We start from the raw sequence: 25273 nt of genomic DNA, 5'->3' as shown, positions 1-25273 counted from the left end.
TCTTCTTTTCCCATAATTGAGGACTTCTTTGAGACATCCCATCGTTCATGTGTCCCCCAATGATGAGATTGAGAAAAGAAGCTTAGTTGGGTACTAAACTTAAAATCTTTCTCTCGGCCTTCATTGGGGGACACAGCACTCGCACTTCTTAATTATTTCCGTCGGGCCAGTCTATATTCATTTAAATTTGCTTCTCCTACTGCTTTCACACTAACGGATCAGCTTGGCTCCGGTTGGTGGGTGCATCCTACTGAGGAGTTGCGAATTTCCTTTTATTGCCTAATGGCAGCAGCATACACTCATTGTTCATGTTTCCCGCAATGAAGGCTCTGAGAAAGAATGAGATTTTACGGTGAGTACCTCAAATGTTTATTTTTTTTGTTAATCACTTTTACCTTATCCATATGGACATATCTCTGTTGCCTAAATAGACTGTATAAACACTGTCTATATATATAATTGCCTTATTCTGTCTGTCTGTCTGTCTGTCTGTCTGTCTGTCTGTCTGTCTGTCTGTCTGTCTGTCTGTCTGTCTGTCTGTCTGTCTGTCTGTCTGTCTGTCTGTCTGTCTGTCTTGCTCCAAAATTGTGTCCTTACGGTGACACAAAGCTGATTTGCCGCTGGGCTCGCCATGGCCCCGCCTCCCCGCACGGATTGGCTGCGCCCCCACACGGATTGGCCGGCCGCTCGCCCAGGCTCCGCCCCCCCCACAGATTGGCCTCTCGCCCCGGCACCCTGCAGGCATTGGCAACTCGGCCACGCCCCGCCCCCTCACGCAATGCACGCTAGCTCTGGCCCCGCCCCCCCATGCATTCCCCGAACCGACACGGTCACAACTCCCAGGTGAGTACTGTACCCCCGGGAGCCCACATCAGCGTACGCCGCCAACCCAGCCGACACATACCCTCGCATTGCTGGGGCTGGCCGGTGTATGCTGGTACGCATCAAGGTCCTGCAGCGGCGGAACATACACACACGCACACACATAACAGCACACACACACACATCAGATCACACTCACTCTCACACACACATCACATCGCATCCACACATCAAGGTCCTGCAGCGGCGGAACATACACACACGCACACACATAACAGCACACACACACATACACACACATCAGATCACACTCACTCTCACACACACCTCACACACACATCACATCGCATCCACACATTCACAACATCCTGGGATATCGCTTGCTTCTCGGCGGCGATACTGTGCTGTGAGCTTCCAGGACCTGCCGGAGGATCACATGGCCAGAAGCATGTGGTATCTCCGGATGTTGTGAGTGTGAGCGCGTATGTGCGATATCGTCAATGTGTGTGTGCGTGAGTGTATGCGATCGGGTGTGTGTGAGTGTATGCGATCGGGTGTGTGTGAGTGTATGCGATCGGGGGTGTGTGTGAGTGTATGCGATCGGATCTGTGAGTGTCGGCAGAGGAGCACGGCGTGCTGGAGGAGGCTGGGAGGAGAGAGGCTGATCCTGGGGAAGGCTGGGATGGGGAGGCTGAGAGAAGAGAGGCTGATGCTGGGGGAGGCTGAGGCTGGGGTAGGCTGGGAGGAGAGAGGCTAATGCTGGGGACCGAAAAGGCTGATGCTGGGAGGAGAGAGGCTGATGCTGGGGGAGGCTGAGGCTGGGGTAGGCTGGGAGGAGAGAGGCTGATGCTGGGAGGAGAGAGGCTGATGCTGGGGGAGGCTGAGGCTGGGGTAGGCTGGGGGGAGAGAGGCTGATGCTGGGAGGAGAGAGGCTGATGCTGGGAGGAGAGAGGCTGATGCTGGGAGGAGAGAGGCTGATGCTGGGAGGAGAGAGGCTGATGCTGGGGTAGGCTGGGAGGAGAGAGGCTGATGCTGGGGACAGAAAAGCCTGATGCTGGGAGGAGACAGGCTGATGCTGGGAGGAGACATGCTGATGCTGGGAGGAGACAGGCTGATGCTGGGAGGAGACAGGCTGATGCTGGGAGGAGACATGCTGATGCTGGGAGGAGACAGGCTGATGCTGGGAGGAGACAGGCTGATGCTGGGAGGAGAGAGGCTGATGCTGGGAGGAGAGAGGCTGATGCTGGGGGAGGCTGAGGCTGATGCTGGGGGAGGCTGATGCTGGAAGGAGAGAGGCTGATGCTGGGAGGAGAGAGGCTGATGCTAGGGACAGAAAAGGCTGATGCTGGGATGAGAGAGGCTGATGCTGGGATGACAGAGGCTGATGCTGGGGACAGAGGCTGATGCTGCGGGTAGAGAGGCTGATGCTGGGAGGAGAGAGGCTGATGCTGCGGGCAGAGAGACTGATGCTGCGGGTAGAGAGGCTGATGCTGGTGCAGCATGGGGGATGGAGCACGATTGGGAGTGCGCAGCATGGCGGATGGAGCACGTTTGGGAGTGCGCAGCATGGCGGATGGAGCACGTTTGGGAGTGCGCAGCATGGCGGATGGAGCACGTTTGGGAGTGCGCAGCATGGCGGATGGAGCACGTTTGGGAGTGCGCAGCATGGCGGATGGAGCACGTTTGGGAGTGCGCAGCATGGCGGATGGAGCACGTTTGGGAGTGCGCAGCATGGGAGATGGAGCACGATGGGGGGTGCGCAGCATAGGGGATGGAGCACGATGGGGGGTGCGCAGCATAGGGGATGGAGCACGATGGGGGGTGCGCAGCATAGGGGATGGAGCACGATGGGGAGTGCGCTGCATGGGGGATGGAGCACGATGGGGAGTGCGCTGCATGGGGGATGGAGCACGATGGGGAGTGCGCTGCATGGGGGATGGGGCACGATGGGGAGTGCGCTGCATGGGGGATGGGGCACGATGGGGAGTGCGCTGCATGGGGGATGGGGCACGATGGGAAGTGCACACCTCCCCCCAACACACACACACACACGCAGGCGCGCGCGCACGCGCACTGCACAACACACCACACACACTGGGAACCACAAACAACTGCCCTACACAGACCCCCACACACACAGACAACGCTGCACACACACAACACCCAACACACAAACACCGCGGCACACACAAATATACGCACATACCGCACAACACACACATTGCACAAAACATACCTCCCCTTAAAACACACCACACCCACACAAACCGCGCAACACACACACACACACACAACGCGACAGACACACAGCGCTCCACAAACAACGCAACACACATACAACACCGCTCTCACCCCCCGCCACACCCAGACAACACCCACAACATGTACAGTGCCCTACACAAACACTTGGTAACTACACACAACAACATCTATCTATGTGTACATATATATATATATATATATATATATATATATATATATATATATAACAAAAATCATACGTGAACTACACAATACGTAAATTCTAGAATACCCGATGCGTAGAATCGGGCCACCTTCTAGTATTAGTTATAAAGCTAGTGTCTGTTCTTTCTAGTCATTGGCTTTTACCTGCTATCATCCAGCTACTGAAACTGTGATGTAATATATATGTTAAAGGTGCACTCCGGCATTTATTTATTTTTGTCCCCTTTCTTGGCAGTCAGTAATACATGTGTATTCTAATATTTGACTATTGCTGTTTTCTGTTGTTTTCAACACCGCTCCAGTGACTTCTGTGTGGACCGGGGTCACTTTCTCAATGTAAGTCTATGAGTCTCAGAACAAAGCTAGTCTTTTTCCGAGTCTCATAGACTTAAGGCCACTTTACACACAGAGATAAATCTGCGGCAGATCTGTGGTTGCAGTGAAATTGTGGACAATCAGTGCCAGGTTTCTGGCTGTGTACAAATGGAACAATATGTCCATGATTTCACTGCAACCACAGATCTGCCAAAGATTTATCTGTGTCTGTAAAGTGGCCTTTAGACTAAAGGGTGCTTTACACGCTGCGACATCGCTAGCGATAGCTAGCAATGTCGTGCGCGAGAGCACCCGCGTCGCTGGTTCGTCATGGGGGTGATCGCTGCCGTAGCGTACAATATCGCTACGGCAGCGTCACACGCACATACCTGCTTAGCGACATCACTGGAGACACCAAACAATCTCTCCTTTAAGAGGGCGGTTCGTTCAGCGTCACTAAGCGGTTGCCGAATAGCAGAGGAGGGGCGGAGATGAGCGGCCGGAACATGCCGCCCACCTCCTTTGTTCCTCATTGCCGGTGGATGTAGGTAAGGAGATGTTCGTCGTTCCTGCGATGTCACACATATCGGTGTGATGCCGCAGGAACGACGAACAACCAGCGGCCTGCACCACCAACAATATTTGTGAAAAGGACCGACGTGTTAACAATCAACGATTTTTGACATTTTTGCGATCGTTGATCGTCGCTCCTTTTAGTCACACACAACGATATCGCCAACGGCGCCGGATGTGAATCACGAACACCGTGACCCCGACGATCTATCGTTAGCGATATTGTTGTTGTGTAAAGTACCCTTAAGAAACTGATCTTCGGTCCACACTTGTCCAGATGTTGTTTTTTTGCAATGTGACCATAACATGTAGGGCGAAGAGTTCCAGAGTATGGGGGAGGCACGCAAGAAATCTTGGATGGGATGGTGGGAAGAGGAGATGAGAGGGGAGTAGAGCAGAGATATTGTGAGGATCGGAGGTTACGTGCAGGTAAGTACCGGGAGACTAGGTCACAGATGTAGGGAGGAGATAGGTTGTGGATGGTTTTGTATGTCATGGTTCGTGTTTTGAACTGGAGTCGTTGGGCAATGGGAAGCCAGTGAAGGGATTGGCAGAGAGGAGAGGTCGGGGAGTAGGTAGCGGGGGGACAGATGGATTAGTCGAGCAGCATAGAATAGATTGTAGGGGTGCGAGACTGTTAGAAGGGAGGCCACAGAGCAGGGGTTACAATAGTCTAGGCGGGAGATAATGAGGGCATGCACTAGTGTTTTGCAGCTTCATGGGAAAGGAATGTACAAAATATTTTTGATTTGGTGGAGGTGAAGAGATCTTGGATGTGTGGCTTGAAGGAGAGAGCAGAGTCTAGAGTTACCCCCAGGCAGCGAGCATGCACTAGAGTCCTCTCTAATTATCAGGATTTCTGCTGTTTCTGATTATAAAATGGTTTAAAAGTGACCAGTCATCAGATAAGGTGTTCAGAGGTGGACATGTCCAGTCTCACTGCACGGATCTCAGGCCAAACACTGCTGTGATCATCCTGTTTTCTCCCTTTTTAGATCTCCTTTTCCGGGTTGCTTTTCTTGTGGATTCGAACCTTTCTTTTACTGGATTTAATCTCACCACTTGTAGCATGGCAGAGAGAAACTTTACCAATGAGCCACTGCTTATTATAGACCGATGTTCTCTGCCTAAATATCTAAATCATATTCTTTTTCTTTACAGGTCTATTGTATTGGGGCATAGAGATACATCTGTATTTACCAGTACATTTCTATATACCTGTATGACAATGTAAAATAAATGTTGACAGTGGGTTTTTTTCCCATATAAAATAACAAAAAATTAATGAACAACAGTTACAATAATTACATTTTTTTAATACTTTTTTTTTAAAAAAATAATAGTCACAAATCTGAAAATAATATGGACGTACGTTATTTTGTATCCCTGTATTCGTAAAAACTCATACAATAAAGTCAACAGATATCTATGGTGTTCAGTAAGGACATAAATGGCTTTTTTTTTTTTTTGTATATTCATTAAAGGGAATCTGTCACCACGTTTTTGCCACCTAATCTGAGAGCAGCATAACATAGGGGCGCAGAGATCCTGATTCCAGTGATGTCACTTACTGGGCTGCTTAGTGTAGTTTTGATAAAATCACTGATTAATCAGCAGCAGATTAACATTAGATGCTTTTACAACTATGAAGGAATGAACAAGAAAAAAAAAAATGGTCTGGTCATCTGAACAAGTGCATTACAAAAATGTCACTGTGTATATGATGTGTTGTGTATGTGTACAGTGCTGGCCAAAAGTATTGGCACCCCTGCAATTCTGTCAGATAATACTCAGTTTCTTCTTGAAAATGATTGCAATCACAAATTCTTTGGTATTATTATCTTCATTTATTTTGCTTGCAATGAAGAAACACAAAAGAGAATGAAACAAAAATCAAATCATTGATCGTTTCACACAAAACTCCAAAAATGGGCCAGACAAAAGTATTGGCACCCTTAGCCTAATACTTGGTTGCACAACCTTTAGCCAAAATAACTGCAAACAACCGCTTCCGGTAACCATCAATGAGTTTCTTACAATGCTCTGCTGGAATTTTAGACCATTCTTCTTTGGCAAACTGCTCCAGGTCCCTGAGATTTGAAGGGTGCCTTCTCCAAACTGCCATTCTGAGATCTCTCCACAGGTGTTCTATGGGATTCAGGTCTGGACTCATTGCTGGCCACTTTAGTAGTCTCCAGTGCTTTCTCTCAAACCATTTTCTAGTGCTTTTTGAAGTGTGTTTTGGGTCATTGTCCTGCTGGAAGACCCATGACCTCTGAGGGAGACCCAGCTTTCTCACACTGGGCCCTACATTATGCTGCAAAATTTGTTGGTAGTCTTCAGACTTCAAAAATGCCATGCACACGGTCAAGCAGTCCAGTGCCAGAGGCAGCAAAGCAACCCCAAAACTTCAGGGAACCTCCGCCATGTTTGACTGTAGGGACCATGTTCTTTTCTTTGAATGCCTCTTTTTTTACTGTAAACTCTGTTGATGGCTTTTCCCAAAAAGCTCTACTTTTGTCTCATCTGACCAGAGAACATTCTTCCAAAACGTTTTAGGCTTTCTCAGGTACGTTTTGGCAAACTCCAGCCTGGCTTTTTTATGTCTCGGGGTAAGAAATGGGGTCTTCCTGGGTATCCTACCATACAGTCCCTTTTCATTCAGACGCCGACTGATAGTACGGGTTGACACTGTTGTACCTTCGGACTGCAGGGCAGCTTGAACTTGTTTGGATGTTAGTCGAGGTTCTTTATCCACCATCCGCACAATCTTGCGTTGAAATCTCTCGTCAATTTTTCTTTTCCTTCCACATCTAGGGAGGTTAGCCACAGTGCCATGGGCTTTAAACTTCTTGATGACACTGCGCACCGTAGACACAGGAACTTTCAGGTCTTTGGAGATGGACTTGTAGCCTTGAGATCGCTCATGCTTCCTCACAATTTGGATTCTCAAGTCCTCAGACAGTTCTTTGGTCTTCTTTCTTTTCTCCATGCTCATGTGGTACACACAGGGACACGGGGCAGAGGTTGAGTCAACTTTAATCCATGTCAACTGGCTGCAAGTGTGATTTAGTTATTGCCAACACCTGTTAGGTGCCACAGGTAAGTTACAGGTGCTGGTAATTACACAAATTAGAGAAGCATCACATGATTTTTCAAACAGTGCCAATACTTTTGTCCACCCCCTTTTTATGTTTGGTGTGGAATTATATCCAATTTGGCTTTATGACAATTTTTTTCTTTCTTCATTGAAGACAAATTAAATGAAGATAATACCAAAGAATTTGTGATTACAATCATTTTCAAGAAGAAACTGAGTATTATCTGACAGAATTGCAGTGGTGCCAATACTTTTGGCCAGCACTGTATATAGGTATCTGATAGTTGCTTGTGTGCATGCTTGTACTAGTACTAAAGGACAAGTATTATATACTAGACATTGGTTTAATGCATAGACAGCGGTGCCAGCCGCTAAGGTTTTATTCTTTTCATATATAAGGTCTATGTTGGCAGTCTACATCTACACAAAAAAAAAATATGATCTAATCATATATTGGGACAAAACAGTTTGGCATAGGTTTGACACAAAATCAACTTTACACATCTGCAATCACAACACTTTTTCATAGTAGCAGATCTTTCTGAAAAAAACATATACTGCAGGCAATGTTTTTTTTTTTACTAAGTGCAGATAAAGGAGTTCACAATTTGTTTATTTTACATGCATGTACTTGAGACTAAATATCACTTTCTTTGTCGCTCCATTGGGAGACCCAGACAATTGGGTGTATAGCTTCTGCCTCTGGAGGCCACACAAAGTATAACACTTTAAAAAGTGTAACCCCTCCCCTCTGCCTATACACCCTCCCGTGGACCACGGGCTCCTCAGTTTTATGATTTGTGTGGAAGGAGGCACACATCCACTCATGAATTCTCAGACTTTTTATGTCGGTTGGAAGAAAAGAGGACCCCCACGGGGTCCCCGGCATGTTCCCTTCTCACCCCACTATGTCGGCGGTGTTGTTAAGGTTGAGGTACCCATTGCGGGTACAGAGGCTGGAGCCACATGCCGTCTCCTTCACCATCCCTTAGCGGCTCTGGGAGAAGTGGGATCCTGAGCGGTCTTCCATTTACTGGGACCGTGCTCCATCCGCAGCCCCTGAGGGAACCTGCCGGACCGGAGCCTCTTCAACCCCAGGGACCGGGCCCTGCAACTTAAAGGTACTCTGTATCCCTGTCGGGGATCGTACAGAGAGCGCACCTTCTTCCCGGGAGCCGCGGTACTTTTAGAACTGAGAAGGCCGGTGGACTTCCGCGCCGACCGTGCCTGCTTGTCGGCCGCGGCCTCAAATTTAGTCCCCGGCTTCACCGGGGCCTAGTCACAAAAATCCCGCCCCCGGGCCTGCCTGTCAGGGGTAAGGGCGGGTTCTCCGGCATGACGTCGGAGGTGAGGGCTGGAGCATCCTGCATGTCTTCCTCCCCCCTCACTGACCACTGTGGGGACCCCAGATTCCCGCTCTTGGCTGGCGCCGCCCCCGGCTCCACTCCTCCCCTGAGAGCTCCGGCGGCCATGTTCTGGCATTCTGCCGGTGGATGCTTCTCGGTGAACAGCTCAGCAGCTCCGGGGGATACAAGACAGGGAATCTGGAGGACACACTCCGCTCGTTAGTGGTCGGTAAGCCACACCGGTCACCCGGTGCTGGCCCCCCTGGGGTGCCGGTATAGATACATATATATATGTTTATTCAATAGATATATATATATCTGTTCGGTCAGTCCGTATACCTTGGTCCCTATATACCCTCAGTTGGTCACTCTCCTAGGAGACAACAGCATGTCGTCCACAAGGATCAAAGCTACTAAGGCACAGGTTTTTTTCGCAGCCTGTACCTCTTGTGGGGCTATGTTGCCTGCGGGATCCACGTACCCTCACTGTGAGCAGTGTTCAACTCCTGCCACGCTTGCTCAGCCGGAGCCTCAGGCACTGGTGGGCCCCTCGGCTCAGGTAGACCCCCCTGCTCCCCCTGAACATGCAGGGACAGAGTTACAGGGGTTGGCCTCTTTTGCTGAGAAACTCTCTCAGTCCCTTTCTCAATCCATGGCACAGTCTTTGGACAAATGGTCTTCTAGGCTCCTGGAGGCATTGCAATCCAGACCGGTCCCTTCACAGGCCCCGGTTCCTGTTAGCTTGTCTCCTCCAGGCCCCTCTCGGTCCGCGCCGCAGCGTGCTCCTAGGTTGGCCCCTAGGTCTCAGGCGGAGGACTCCTGCCCGGACCGCAGTCCCAGACCGGCAAAGCGGTCCCGCTGGGACTCTTCCCCGTCTTCCTCACGCTGCTCGGAGGACTCTCAGGAAGACGAGGCGGATGTGGGAGCTCAGGGCTCTGACCCTGACTTCGCCCTTAACCTTGATACACCTGAGGGGGATGCCTTAGTAAATGATCTTATCTCATCCATCAACCAGGTGTTGGATCTCTCTCCCCCGCCTCCTCCTGTGGAGGAGTCGGCTTCGCAGCAGGAGAAACACCAGTTTCGGTTCCCCAAACGTACGCGAAATATGTTTTTTGATCACTCTAACTTCAGGGATGCTGTCTAGAAGCCCAGGGCGGTCCCGGACAAGCGCTTTGCTAAAAGGCATACTGACACGCGTTATCCCTTTCCATCTGAAGTTGTTAAGGGCTGGTCTTACTCTCCCAAGGTGGATCCGCCAGTCTCCAAATTGGCTGCTAGATCCGTTGTGTCTGTTGCAGATGGCTCATCCCTGAAGGATGCCACTGACAGACAGATAGAGCTCTTGGTGAAGTCCATCTATGAGGCCACGGGCGCGTCTTTCGCCCCGGCCTTTGCCGCTGTGTGGGCTCTCCAAGCGATCTCGGCTTGTCTGGCTGAGATTAATGCTGTCACATGGAATTCTGCTCCGCATGTTTCGTCTTTGACTTCCCAGGCGTCTGCCTTTTCCTCCTACGCCATGAACGCCGTCCTGGACTCCGCTAGCCGAACGGCTGTAGCATCCGCTAACTCCGTGGCAGTCCGCAGGGCCATGTGGCTGCACGAATGGAAAGCAGACTCGGCTTCCAAAAGGTTCTTAACTGGTCTGCCTTTTTCTGGCGACCGTTTATTTGGCGAACGATTGGATGAGATTATTAAGGAATCCAAGGGAAAGGAATCCTCCTTACCCCAGTCCAGACCTAAGAAGCCTCCGCAACGAAAAATACAATCAAGGTTTCGGTCCTTTCGTCCCTCCGCCAAGCCACAATCCTCCTCGTCCAACAGGCCGGAGAAAGGCCAGAGGAACTCCTATGCGTGGCGGTCCAAGTCACGCCCCCAAAAGGCCGCAGGAGGCACTGCCTCCAAGACGGCCTCCTCATGACTCTCGGCCTCCCCTAGCCGCATCCTCGGTCGGTGGCAGGCTCTCCCGCTTTGGAGACGCCTGGTGGCCACATATTCAAGACCGATGGGTGAGAGACATTCTGTCTCAGGGTTACAGGATAGAGTTCAGCTCACGTCCTGCGGCTCGTTTCTTCAGAACCTCCCCACCCCCCGCTCAGGCCGATGCACTTTTCCAGGCAGTGGACGCTCTGAAGTCAGAAGTTGTTGTGATCCCCGTTCCCCCTCAGGAACGTGGTCGCAGTTTTTACTCCAACTTGTTCGTGGTGCCCAAAAAGGACGGGTCATTCCGTCCCGTTCTGGACCTCAAGCTACTCAACAGACATGTGAGAACCAGACGGTTTCGGATGGAATCTCTCCGCTCAGTCATCGCCTCGTTGTCACAAGGAGACTTCCTGGCATCCATCGACATCAAGGATGCTTATCTCCATGTGCCGATCGCCCCCGAACATCAACGTTTCCTGCGTTTCGCCATCGGGGACGAACACCTCCAGTTCGTCGCATTGCCCTTCGGCCTGGCGACAGCCCCACGGGTTTTCACCAAAGTCATGGCATCCGTCGTGGCGGTCCTACACTCTCAGGGCCACTCTGTGATCCCCTACTTGGACGATCTCTTAGTCAGGGCCCCTTCTCGGGTGGCGTGTCAACAAAGCCTTACCGTCGCTCTGGCGACTCTCCAGCAGTTTGGGTGGATCATCAACTTCCCGAAATCCAAGTTGACACCAACCCAATCACTGACTTACCTTGGGATGGAGTTTCACACACAGCCAGCGTTAGTCAAGCTACCGCTGGACAAACAGCTTTCTCTGCAGGCAGGGGTGCAATCACTTCTTCGGAGTCAATCACACCCCTTAAGGCGCCTCATGCACTTCCTGGGGAAGATGGTGGCAGCTATGGAGGCAGTGCCGTTTGCACAATTTCATCTACGGCCACTCCAATGGGATATTCTCCGCAAATGGGACAAGAGTGCGGCTTCCCTCGACAAGAACGTCTCTCTTTCCCTCGCGACCAAAACATCACTTCAGTGGTGGCTCCTACCCACATCTCTGTCGGGAGGAAGATCATTCCTACCCCCAACCTGGGCTGTGGTCACGACGGACGCGAGCCTGTCAGGTTGGGGAGCGGTTTTTCTCCACCACAGGGCTCAAGGAACCTGGACTCCGATAGAATCGTCCCTTCAGATCAATATTCTGGAGATGAGGGCAGTATATCTAGCCCTATTGGCTTTCCATCGTTGGCTAGAGGGCAGGCAGATCCGAATCCAGTCGGACAACGCCACTGCCGTCGCCTACATCAATCACCAAGGCGGCACGCGCAGTCGTCTGGCCTTCCAGGAAGTCTGGCGGATTCTGCAGTGGGTGGAAGACACCGGCTCCACCATCTCCGCAGTTCACATCCCGGGCGTAGAAAACTGGGAAGCAGATTTTCTCAGTCGTCAGGGCATGGACGCGGGGGAATGGTCTCTTCATCCAGACGTGTTTCGGGAGATCTGTCGCCGCTGGGGAACGCCGGACGTCGATCTCATGGCACAACAACAAGGTCCCGGCCTTCATGGCACGGTCTCAGGATCACAGAGCTCTGGCGGCGGACGCGTTAGTGCAGGATTGGTCGCAGTTCCGACTGCCGTATGTGTTTCCCCCTCTGGCAATGCTGCCCAGAGTACTACGCAAGATCAGGTCCGACTGCCGTCGCGCCATTCTCGTCGCTCCAGACTGGCCGAGGCGGTCGTGGTATCCGGATCTGTGGCATCTCACGGTGGGTCAACCGTGGGCACTTCCAGACCGCCCAGACTTGCTGTCACAAGGTCCGTTTTTCCATCTGAATTCTGTGGCCCTCAACCTGACTGTGTGGCCATTGAGTCCTGGCTCCTAGCGTCTTCAGGGTTATTTCAGGATGTCATTGCCACCATGAGACAGGCCAGGAAGCCAACGTCCGCCAAGATCTATTATAGGTCTTGGCAAATCTTCCTGTCCTGGTGCACTGCTAACGGTTTTTCTCCATGGCCGTTTGCCTTACCCACATTCCTTTCGTTCCTTCAATCTGGAGTGGACAAGGGTTTGTCCCTCGGCTCTATCAAGGGCCAAGTGTCAGCGCTCTACGTGTTTTTTCAAAAGCGTCTAGCCAGGCTTCCGCAGGTCCGCACGTTCCTGCAGGGGGTCTGCCACATAGTTCCACCTTACAAACGTCCGTTGGAACCTTGGGACCTTAACAGGGTCCTGACGGCTCTTCAAAAGCCGCCTTTTGAGCCTCTGCGGGATGTCTCTCTCTCCCGTCTTTCGCAGAAGGTGGCCTTCCTAGTGGCAGTCACGTCTCTTCGGAGAGTGTCTGAGCTTGCAGCGCTGTCATGCAAAGCCCCCTTCCTGGTTTTTCACCAGGATAAGGTGGTTCTCCGTCCGGTCCCGGAATTTCTCCCTAAGGTGGTATCCCCTTTTCATCTAAATCAGGATATCTCCTTGCCTTCCTTTTGCCCTAATCCAATTCGCCAGTGTGAAAAGGATTTGCACTCTTTGGATCTAGTGAGAGCACTCCGGTTCTACGTGTCTCGCACGGCGCCCCTGCGCCGTTCAGATGCGCTCTTTATCCTTGTCGCTGGCCAGCGTAAGGGCTCTCAGGCCTCCAAGTCAACCTTGGCTCGGTGGATCAAGGAACCGATTCTCGAGGCCTACCGTTCTTCTGGGCTTCCACTTCCTTCAGGGTTGAAAGCCCATTCTACCAGAGCCGTAGGTGCGTCCTGGGCTTTGCGGCATCGGGCGACGGCTCAGCAGGTGTGTCAGGCAGCTACGTGGTCTAGTCTGCACACTTTCACGAAGCACTATCAAGTGCATACCTATGCGTCGGCTGACTCCAGTCTAGGTAGGCGAGTCCTTCAGGCGGCGGTTGCCCACCTGTAAGAGGGGCCGTTTTTCGGCTCTTTCGATTGAGGTATTCTTTTACCCACTCAGGGACTGCTCTTGGACGTCCCAATTGTCTGGGTCTCCCAATGGAGCGACAAAGAAAAAGGGAATTTTGTTTACTTATCGTAAATTCCTTTTCTTCTAGCTCCTATTGGGAGACCCAGCACCCGCCCCTGTGCCCTTTGGGCTAGTTGTTCTTTTGTGTACACATGTTGTCATGTTGAATTGTTCTTATGGTTCATGGTCTTCAGTTCTCCGAACATCCTTCGGATTGAATTTACCCTAGACCAATTTATAAGTTTTCTCCTTCCTGCTTTTGCACCAAAACTGAGGAGCCCGTGGTCCACGGGAGGGTGTATAGGCAGAGGGGAGGGGTTACACTTTTTAAAGTGTAATACTTTGTGTGGCCTCCGGAGGCAGAAGCTATACACCCAATTGTCTGGGTCTCCCAATAGGAGCTAGAAGAAAAGGAATTTATGGTAAGTAAACAAAATTCTCTTTTTTGCAATCAGGTTTTTTTAAAAATGTTGCATACTTATCTTTGTTGTGGTCATTAATCAGCTGAGAAGAGTTCACGGAAAGAAATAACAGATAAGAGTTCCAAACTCTCATCATCATGAGCTCACTGATGGATTCTGCGTTAAGGCAAGCAGTGCAAAACTGTTAGGCTATGTGCCCACGGGGACATTATCCTGCGGATATATCCGCAAGACATTCCGCAGGTGCTCCCAGAAATCCGCAACAGAACTTTCTCTGTTTCAATGCTGCGAATATACAGCGGAATGTCGTGCGGATATGCTGCGGGCATTCTGCATTGAGGATACAGTACCATGGCTTCTCCACTGCATCCTCAATGCAGAACAAGTGCTGCAGTGATCGGGGTGCTCATTCTTACCTCCATCATGCAGCACCTCGCTTTCCGGCGGCCGGGTCACTGTCAGGCAGCGTCTGGTTCACTGTGCTGGAGGTGGGCGGGCCTGAACTAGCTCCGGCTGTCACATGACCGGAGCTCGTGCAGGCCCCACCCACCTCTTCCTTCCTGTACCTGGCTGGATCCACCGCGCTGCTGCCGCTACACCGGACGGAGAAAATGACTCGGGTCTCTATCAAGGCAGGTAAGTATATGGGACCCTGCGGAGAAATCCGCAACAATAATTGACATGCTGCAGATTTTTCCGCACGAAAATCTGCACGATTTCCGCTGCGGAAAAATCCGCAGCGTGGGCACAGCATTTCCCAAATGCCATAGAAATGGCTGGGGAGTAGCTGTGCTGCAGATTTCTGGAAAATCCGCAGCTTTTCCGCGAGAAATCTGCGGCAAAATCCGCGCATTTTCCGCAGCGTGGCCACATAGCCTTAATGGAACCGGACTGACAATTTATTTTTAGCCTAAAATGCTTGTATTTTCTGTAAAAAGGAAAGAAAAAAAAAAGTCTCCAGATTTGTTCCCTATAAGCTGTGGGCTCTTATATACAGTATTGTCTTCAGTGTAGGAGAAAAAGGGGTTAAACCCGCGCAATCCGCGAAATAAGATGTAGAGATGTTGATAGTTTAATCACTCTTTTATTCCATAGGTCTACGCGTTTCAAGGTGCAGGGACCTCTTCCTCAGGATCAGAAAATCAACATTGCATGTGCAGAGAGATAACACACTTATATACATATGGGATATAACAAAGGACCGCCTACTGGCACTTTGAAAGAAAAGAAAAAAAAAAAATGTGTTTAAATGACACAGCATTTTCCAGCAACATAGCGAAACTTAGTTGTTCATATAGTGTTAAGATGCATCTATATGTATCAGTAATTGAGGAAAAGGAATGAAATTCAGAAAAGAAAAGGAGGAATGTAGAAAGAGAGTAATGAGCAATAAAGAAAAAACAAAAAAAAAAGTGGAAAAAAGACAAAGAATATGCAAGTATATATGTTCTTATACGGGCTAGAACCCCAATTGCAGTGAATATATCAGTGAAATGGCAATAGCACATCAGTGCATCAGTGGTTGATGCCACCCAAGTTATTTGTATTTTAATGCTTCACCCATTTATTTATTTATTTAAAAATGTTGATACAAATAACTTGGGTGGCATCAACCACTGATGCACTGATGTGCTATTGCCATTTCACTGATATATTCACTGCAATTGGGGTTCTAGCCCGTATAAGAACATATATACTTGCAGATTCTTTGTCTTTTTCCCCCCTTTTTTTTTTTTTTTCTTTATTGCTCATTACTCTTTCTACATTCCTCCTTTTCTTTTCTGAATTTCATTCCTTTTCCTCAATTACTGATACATATAGATGCATCTTAACACTATATGAACAACTGACTAAGTTTTGCTATGTTGCTGGAAAATGCTGTGTCATTTAAACACATTTTTTTTTTTCTTTTTTTCTTTAAAAGTGCCAGTAGGCGGTCTTTTGTTATATCCCATATGTATATAAGTGTGTTATCTCTCTGCACATGCAATGTTGATTTTCTGGTCCTGAGGAAGAGGTCCCTGCACCTTGAAACGCGTAGACCTATGGAATAAAAGAGTGATTAAACTATCAACATCTCTACATCTTATTTGGCGGATTGCGCGGGTTTAACCCCTTTTTCTCCTCCTACACTGAAGACTTCTGCACGTGGGGCCGCGGCAGCCGCCATTATCCTATGCTATCTACGGTGGTTGTGACCCTTCACAACCATTTTTGGTGAGTGTATTTATCTATATACTAACCTGTACTTATCTGGTAAAACCCTATCAGCGCTTCTGTTTTTTAGCACTAATATACAGTATTGTAGAACGCTGTATATAAGAGCCCAGGCCACTCTGTATAACGTAATTAACATCTTTTATTACACTCGTCCAATGACCCTCGCTGGTTTCATTCCGGCGCCTCCTTTCTGCTTATTATTGCCGTCCTCCTTCCCAGCTCCATGTGGATGACGCATCCTATGCCATTCACACAGAAGTCTTCATTGTGCTCCTGCGCATGCGCACTTCTCTCTGTTCTGTTGAGGGCAGATCAAGGTACTGTAGTGCGCATGCGCCGACATTCTTTGACATTGCCCCGCACCTGCACATTGCAGTGCATTGCTCTGCACTCGGCACGGTAGTTCAAAGTGAGTATGCGCAGGAGAGCAACAGTGGCTTCTGTGTGGAAGACGTCATCCACACGGGCCTGGGAAGGAGGACCGTGATGGAAGGAGGAGAAGAGGCGCCGGACCAAGAACAGCAACGCAGATTGAACCGGACGAGCCTGCAGGGGAGTGTAATAAAAGATTTTTTTTTTACGTTATACACAGTGGCCTGGGCTCTTATATACAGTATTCTAGAATGCTCTACATAAGAGCTCACTGGTGGTGGCCGCAACTTATAGGAGACAAATCTGGTGATGCGTTCCCTTTTAAAGGGCATAATGACCTCTATGCTCAACAAATCAAATATGGTATAGAGCAGTCATGGCGAACCTTTTAGAGTCAGAGTGCCCAAACTGTAGCCCTAAACCCAATTTTTTTTCCGAAGTGCCAACCAATCCTATTATGTAAATAATTGATTGTAACCTTACCTTTGCCGTCTTCTCTTCAGCAGGGGGCATCACGCTCATGCCTGATTACCACACATTGAAGCTGAGCTCTTTCTGGAAAAAATTGTAGCATATTAGACAGAGATTTTAGCCTGGAAAGCAATCAGATTTCACCCTGTAATCCACATCTACATTTCAAAGTCTGAACATCTTGAAATCCCATAAAGACATACAAGTTGTTCCCTCCCCTTTCATTGTGTAGTTATGTCCCCCATCCTGGCATGCATGTTTTCCCCATCCTGGCATGCATGTTTTCCCCATCCTGGCATGCATGTTTTCCTCCATCCTGGCATGCATGTTTTCCCCATCCTGGCATGCATGTTTTCCCCATCCTGGCATGCATGTTTTCCCCATCCTGGCATGAATGTTTTCCCCATCCTGGCATGCATGTTTTCCCCATCCTGGCATGCATGTTTTCCCCATCCTGGCATGCATGTTTTCCCCATCCTGGCATGCATGTTTTCCCCATCCTGGCATGCATGTTTTCCCCATCCTGGCATGCATGTTTTCCCCATCCTGGCATGCATGTTTTCCCCATCCTGGCATGCATGTTTTCCCCATCCTGGCATGCATGTTTTCCCCATCCTGGCATGCATGTTTTCCCCATCCTGGCATGCATGTTTTCCCCATCCTGGCATGCATGTTTTCCCCATCCTGGCATGCATGTTTTCCCCATCCTAGCATGCATGTTTTCCCCATCCTGGCATGCATGTTTTCCCCATCCTGGCATGCATGTTTTCCCCATCCTGGCATGCATGTTTTCCCCATCCTGGCATGCATGTTTTCCCCATCCTGGCATGCATGTTTTCCCCATCCTGGCATGCATGTTTTCCCCATCCTGGCATGAATGTTTCCTCCATCTTGGCATGTATGTTTTCCCCATCCTGCCATGCATGTTTTCCCCATGCTGGCATGCATGCCCCCCCCCCATGCTGGCATGTGTGTTCCCCCCCTATGCTGGCATGTGCGTTCCCCCTCCCCCACCCCATGCTGTCATGTGCGTTCCCCCACCCCCACCCCATGCTGGCATGTGTGTTCTCCCCCACCCCATGCTGGCACTGGCCCCCCCATCCCCCCCTTGGCACAGCCGCACACGAGTTATAAAAAAAAAAGCAACACGCAACTCACCTTTCTGCACCCGCTCCCCCGCTGCGCGCCGCTGGGTCCTCAGTTCCCACGCGGCCAGAAGACCTCATTACGCCAGCGCCACTCGCTGACTCTCCTCCGTCTCCTAGGCAACAGACCTGCAGCCTGGGGGAGGAGGAGTGTCAGAGCGAGGAGAAATGTCTCCTCCGCTCCAACACAGCTTTGATCTGCCGACGCGGCTGCACCGGCAGATCAAAGCGGCAGGATCAGGCGACAGCACGCGTGCCAGCAGAATGGGCTCTTGGTGGCACGCGTGCCATAGGTTCGCCATCACTGCTATAGAGTGTCCTGTCTCGACTTCTGGGAATAAAGATCATTGTATTGTTACTGTTAAATAATTCATCTGGTATTACACAATCGTCATTGTTATTTTAAGGAAGAAGAAAGAGACTATAAGGGACCATCTCCTGGAGAACTTTTAGATCCTCTCTTCAAGCAAACCAGCTGCTCTTACAGGGTACCTTGCATTTACTCTTTTAAAGGGGCTTTACCACCACAGACATTTATTACTCACCAAAAGGATAGGTGTTAAATGTCTGATCTCTGGGGGTCCTACCAATGATTAATTATGACTGAGAGATTTTTACCCCTTTTTTAATTGTAATAAACTTTCTAGCTTTCTTCTTCCCTTCTATATAAAGCGGTGGTTCACCCGCATTCGTTATTGGCCATATCAATATTATGTTGACAAACAAGGTTTCTCTCAAATACCTTGTGTTGCCAATAGTGCCTGTGAGCGGCGCTATTGTGGCCCACTCAACCCCTTCACGTGACCCCCGGGATCCGGTGACGTCACATCAAATGAAGCCGGCCGCAGTCTGTGAGTGACTGGGCAGTGGACGGCATTTCACCGCTCGTCACAGCCCAGCGTCACAGCCCAGCATCTCCCTGCTCACTCCTCCTTCACTGCAAAGCGCTGCAAGCAGGAGACACACGCTGGGCTGTGGCAAACTGTGAAATTCCGCCCAGTGACTCGGGAAGACTGGGGCTGTCCACGGTGATGTCAGGTGATCAGGAAGTTGATGTGACATCACCAGATCCTTAAGGTCACGGAGCCCGGGGGTCAGGTGATGGGGAAGAGCGGTCCACAATAGCACCACTCACAGGCAGAATTGGCAACACAAGGTATTTGAGAAAAACATTGTTTATCAACATAATATCGATGTGGCCAATAACGGATATGGGTGAACCACCCCTTTAAAACAGGACATTTGTTATTTCGAATTGTAGGTTAATTTTTCTTTTTTAAGTTTTACAAAGGGTTTTAGAATAAGACAAGTACGGTAGATGATGGGAAAGTTTAAGAAGACAACTTTTCTTACATTGTTTCTTTACAAATAATGTTTTAGATTGAGTCGTACTGGACATACGAGGTGTGCCATGGAAAACACATTCGGCAGTATCATGAGGAGAAGGAAGCTGGGCAGGTCAGTACATTGTGGCTGCATGTAGGGCTGTTCTGCGTTCTCATACTGGTAGGTCGTTTAGATTTATCTCTTATCTGCCTGGAGTGTAGTGATTTACGATGATGCGCCTCTAGACCTGTATTATGGCGGTATCTCAATCTTTACTGTTAACTTGTGATGTTTAGGGAAAAGTAAACTCTTTGAAACAGAAATACATTGATGAAGGATAATCTGTGATCCAGTGGATACAGAGAGAGTCCAAAAATAGGCCACATGTCAGAGTCATGCATTGATCATTCATGTACACAGCCTCTAATAAGAAAGTGCTATGATAACCGTACTGGTATTGTAGGAAGCCATACGCCTATGTCTGCACCACAAGGCAGGTCTTAATTGTAAGTAATCAGTGATATTTTCATTGGGTGACAGTAAGTGGGAAGAATTTGTACAGAAAATACAGTACCGATCAAACGTTTGCGCACACCTGTTCAAACTATGGCTTTCTTTGTTCATATTGGAACGTATATATTGTAGATTTAGACTGAAATCAGCAAATCCTGGAAGGAACACGTGGAAATAGGCAAGAAGCACACGTGAAGCAAACCAGAATGCTTGTTAAACCTTAGATTCTTCAGATACCCCCCCTTCTTACTTTGATAACTGCTTTACATTCATTGGCATTCTGTCAAGCAGCTTCATTAGTCACCTGTAACGGCTTTCCAATACTCTTGAAGGCACACCCAGAGGTGATGAGGACCTGTTGGCTGTTTTGACTTCACTCTGCTGTACAACTCATGTTAAACCTTTTCAATTGGGTTGAAGTCCGGTCATTGTGGAGGCCATGTCATCTGATGCAGTCCTCCATCTTTTTTCATCTTTGGTCACACAGCCTTTAAATAACTTGGAGGTGGTTTTTGGTCATTGTACTGTTGTAGCACAAATGGTTATACTTTTAAGTGCAAACCAGATGGGATGGCGTGTATTTGCAGAATGCTGTGATATCCATGCTGGGTAAGTATGCCTTAGAATTTGAATGAATCACCAACATTGTCACCAGCAAAGACCACCCCCCATGCCCCCAAAGCATCACACATCTTTGTTTCATGGTGGTTTCCACATATGTAGAAACTTTCCTCTCACTTTTCCTCAATCTCACAAACACATGGAAGTTGGTACTAAAACTCTAATTTTGACTCCTCAAACTACAGTACAGATTTCCCCTTATCTACTGATCAGTTTGCAGTTCTCAGTGCTGGCTTCTATTCAACCATTCGACCTTTTTGTAGCCCCATCTGTAAAGTTGATGTTGAGATGTGTTGTCTCATTTATAAGAGCCGTTATCAAAGGTGCTGGTAATCTGCCTTTTCTGAGGTTGGTAACTCTGATGAACTTATCCTCTGCAGTAAAGGTATTTTTTAGTCTCTTTCCTGGGATGTTCCTTATGAGAGCCAATTTATTCTAGCAAGGGACAGGTTTTAGGACTGCACTTGAGAATACTTTTAAGATTGTATACATATTTTTGGCATTTATTGACCTTCATGTCTTAAAGTAAAAATGGACTGTCATTTCTCTTTAAATAGTAGTTTTTGGTATATTTTGAATTAGAACAGTTGTGGCTTAGGGCTTAGTACTGTATGGAACTATGTACCCACACTGCCTCTGCAAAAACACACCTGATAGTCGCAGACACTTTTTGATGGCTGGTAATTTCATAAATGAATGTGTAACCAGGCATATCTGTTCATTTGAAGCCATTCCAGGTGACTACCTCATGAAGCTGCTGGAAAGAATACCAAGGATTTGTAACACTATTATCAAAGTGAAATGGGGGTACTTTGAGAAATTAAGGTTTAACACATATTCTGTCTGTTTCATGCATGTTTCTTTACATCTTCTTGTTTCCATATGTAATACTTTGTGGTTTTGCTGCCTTCATTCTGAATCTGCAATGTTCACATTGCAATAAGAACAAGGAAATCCATTGCCTGAACACTTGTTTAAGCTTTCATTATGCAGAGTATAATTTTACTGTACAGATAAGCAAAGAATCCATATAAATCTAAAGTAAAACCCATTTCCTTCCATCTTAGAAGGATATGAGTGATTCTAGTAGAGGGCATCACAGAAAATTGGTCATATACTAGTTACATTTCTCACCATACATACAAGTAATCCCGATAGGTTTTTTTTTTCTCTTCCTGTATCATTTCCTTTGAGAGCAGTATCTAATGAGACGGCACAGGAGGCCGAGGCTGCACTCACTTCCCCACAGCGTATATTACTCTTCTGGAACAGGATGTCATAAAGGGGCAGCGCTGCAGTTACTTACACAGTGTTTATATCACCGCCCTCTGAAGATGTTCTGAATTTATGGTACTGATGCAACCTGGGAAAGAATTGACGAGGCGCTGGCATTTCTTTTTCGCTCCTAATTGGGAGACCCAGACAGTGGGTGTATAGCTACTGCCCTCTGGAGGCCGCACAAAGAACTACACTTAAAAGTGTAAGGCCCCTCCCCTTCTGGCTATACACGCTCCCGTAGGAGTACAGATTCCTCAGTTTTAGCTTTGTGCGCAAGGAGGTCAGACACGCACGCATAGCTCCATTGTTTTTAGTCAGCAGCAGCTGCTGACTATGTCGGATGGAAGAAAAGAGGGCCCATAAACAGGGCTCCCAGCATGCTCCCTTCTCACCCCACTGTATGTCGGAGGTGTTTGTAAGGTTGAGGTACCCATTGCGGGTACGGCGGCAGGAGCCCACATGCTGATTCCTTCCCCATCCCTTTTTACAGGGCTCTGGGTGAAGTGGGATTTACTGGTCTCCAGGCACTGAGGCCGGGCTCCATCTACAGCCCCTGGAGAAGATGCTGGATGGAGCGGAGTACATCAGGGACATGGCCCTGCTTCCTCAAGGTACTCTGTGTCCCCGTGCATTTGGCGCTCACACCGCAGCATGCTGGGTGTTGTAGTGCGCCGGGGGACATCAGCGCTACGGCGCTTGTGCCATGGCCTCATTCAGCTTAGCTGAAGCAGGCACACTTCCAGGAATCGGTCGCGCCGGCCGCTGGGACTGCGGCGCGGCTGGCACTTGTGGTGCGCCGGGGACTTCAGCGCGGCCCGCGCTTTTACGGCGGCCGCGCTGATAACTCGAGTCCCCGGCTTTTGCGGCCTCCTTCCGTTCGTTCCCGCCCCCGGACCTGCCAGTCAGGAGAGGGGCGGGACGCTGGCCACGTCTAGGAATGGGTCATGCCGGCCGCTGGGACTGCGGCGCGGCTGGCACTTGTGGTGCGCCGGGGACTTCAGCGCGGCCCGCGCTTTTACGGCGGCCGCGCTGATAACTCGAGTCCCCGGCTTTTGCGGCCTGCTTCCGTTCGTTCCCGCCCCCAGACCTGCCAGTCAGGAAAGGGGCGGGACGCTGGCCAGTGCATCAGCGCTGAGGGCTGGAGTCGTTTTTACATACTCCAGCCCTCACAATTGGCACAGAGGGGACACTGTTTCCCGCACTTTTGTTTGGGAACTCCCATGGACCGCCCCTCTCCACAGACGCCGGCAGCCATTCCTGCTGACACGCTGAGCTGCAGAGGGGAGCCGGGGAGACCCAGACAAGGAATCTGCAGCCTCTTACCCGCTATTCAGCGGGCGGTAAGCAGCCCTCAGGGCTCTCCCCCTCTTGTGCCAGTAGTATTCTTAGTATTTTGTTGCTACAAATACTTTGTATTACATAGCGCTGGTCGTCCTTTGGCTATAGACTCTCTCACATTCAGAGAGCCAGCAGCATGTCGTCCGCAAAACGCAAGGGTGCCAAAGCACAGACATTATATGCTTCCTGCACCGCATGTGGGACTTTTCTACCGGCAGGCTCCACGGACCCCCATTGTGTGCAGTGCTCGGCCCCTGCGGCGCTTGCACAGTCGGGACCTCTGCTGGACGTGACCCAGGGTGTACCACCTGTGAATGCTGTCCAGGTGACAGGAACTGAGTTTGCAGCTTTTGCTGACAGAATGTCTCTCACTATGTCACAAATTCTTGACACATTGCGAGCTAGGCCTGTACTTCAGGCCACGGACACTGTGCATTCATTGCCCCCTGGTCCCCCTCAGCTCCAAGCTCCGGGACGGGCATATACACCTCAGGGTGAAGACTCTGACTCGGACGATGGCCCCGGGCAGCCTAAGCGGGCTCGCTATGACGGGCCTTCACATTCATCTCAATGGTCAGGATCCCAGCGAGATGAATCTATGGGTGATGAGGCGGACGTAACTGATCAGGATTCTGATCCTGGGACCGCTCTCAATCTAGATACACCAGATGGTGACGCCATAGTTAATGATCTTATATTTAACATCAATAAGATGTTAAATATTTCCCCACCAGCTCCTCTTGTGGAGGAGTCAGCTTCGCAGCACGAGAGAATCCATTTCAGATACCCTAAGCGTACTTTAAGCACTTTTCTGGACCACGCTGACTTTAGAGACGCAATCCAGAAACCCCACGCTTATCCTGAAAGGCGTTTTCCTAAACGGCTTAAGGATACACGCTATCCTTTTCCCCCTGAGGTGGTCAAGGGTTGGACCCAGTGTCCAAAAGTGGATCCTCCAATTTCCAGGCTTGCAGCTAGATCCTTGGTTGCAGTTGAAGATGGAGCGGCACTTAAAGATGCCACTGACAGGCAGATGGAGCTCTGGCTGAAATCCATCTATGAAGCGATTGGAGCGTCTTTAGCGCCTTCTTTTGCAGCCGTATGGGCACTCCAAGCTATCTCAGCCGGGCTGGCGCGAGTTGACTCCGTCACACGTGCATTTGCCCCGCAGGTAGCACCTTTGACCTCGCAAATGGCGGCATTCGCGTCGTACGCGATTAATGCTGTTCTTGACGCTACAAGCCGCACGGCAGTGGCGTCAGCCAACTCCGTTGTTTTGCGTAGGGCCCTGTGGTTGAGACATTGGAAAGCAGATTCTCATTCCAAGAAGTGCTTAACCAATTTGCCTTTTTCTCGTAACCGATTGTTTGGAGAGCGTTTGGATGAAATCATCAAACACTCCAAGGGTAAGGACTCATCCTTACCGCAACACAGACAAAACAGACCCCAACAGAGGAAGGGTCAGTCTGGTTATCGGTCCTTTCGAGGACCGGGCAGGTCCCAATTCGCCTCGTCAAAAAAGACTCAAAAAGACCAGAGACGCTCAGATTCTTGGAGGTCTCAGTCACGCCCAAAAAGGGCAGCCGGAGGAACCGTTGCCAAGACGGCGTCCTCCTGACTTGCGGTCTCCGATTCCCACACCCGCGGTCGGTGGGAGGCTTTCCCACTTTGGCGACATCTGGCTGTCACACGTCAAAGACCGTTGGGTGAGGGATATTCTGTCTCACGGGTACAGGATAGAGTTCAGTTCTCGTCCGCCAACTCGTTTCTTCAGAACTTCTCCCCCACCAGACCGAGCCGATGCTCTGTTGCAGGCGGTGGCCGCTCTAAAAGCGGAAGGAGTGGTGGCCTCCGTCCCTCTTCAGGAACAAGGTCACGGTTTTTACTCCAATCTGTTTGTGGTCCCAAAAAAGGACGGATCGTATCGGCCCGTCCTGGATCTAAAGTTGCTCAACAGACACGTAAAAGTCAGGAGGTTCCGGATGGAATCCCTACGCTCCGTCATAGCCTCAATGTCTCAAGGAGATTTTCTAGCATCAATAGATATCAAAGATGC

At 49.6% G+C, this 25273-nt stretch overlaps 1 protein-coding gene across 1 annotated transcript in view; it reads left to right on the top strand.

Annotated features, from left to right (window-relative positions):
- The window catches only part of ERLEC1 (endoplasmic reticulum lectin 1), an 89919-nt gene that overhangs the window by 5946 nt on the left and 58700 nt on the right, over window positions 1–25273 (top strand). Inside the window, exons 3-4 of the mRNA XM_075339346.1 lie at window positions 18549–18629; window positions 19522–19599. Of these exons, the coding sequence (XP_075195461.1) occupies window positions 18549–18629; window positions 19522–19599 (159 nt within the window). The remainder of the gene's footprint in view (window positions 1–18548; window positions 18630–19521; window positions 19600–25273) is intronic.

This window comes from Anomaloglossus baeobatrachus, chromosome 3 (genome assembly GCF_048569485.1).
Source record: "Anomaloglossus baeobatrachus isolate aAnoBae1 chromosome 3, aAnoBae1.hap1, whole genome shotgun sequence".
NCBI classification, from domain to species: Eukaryota; Metazoa; Chordata; class Amphibia; order Anura; family Aromobatidae; genus Anomaloglossus; species Anomaloglossus baeobatrachus.
The sequence above is the reverse complement of the archived record's forward strand: the minus strand, read 5'-3'. Positions and strand labels throughout refer to the sequence as shown.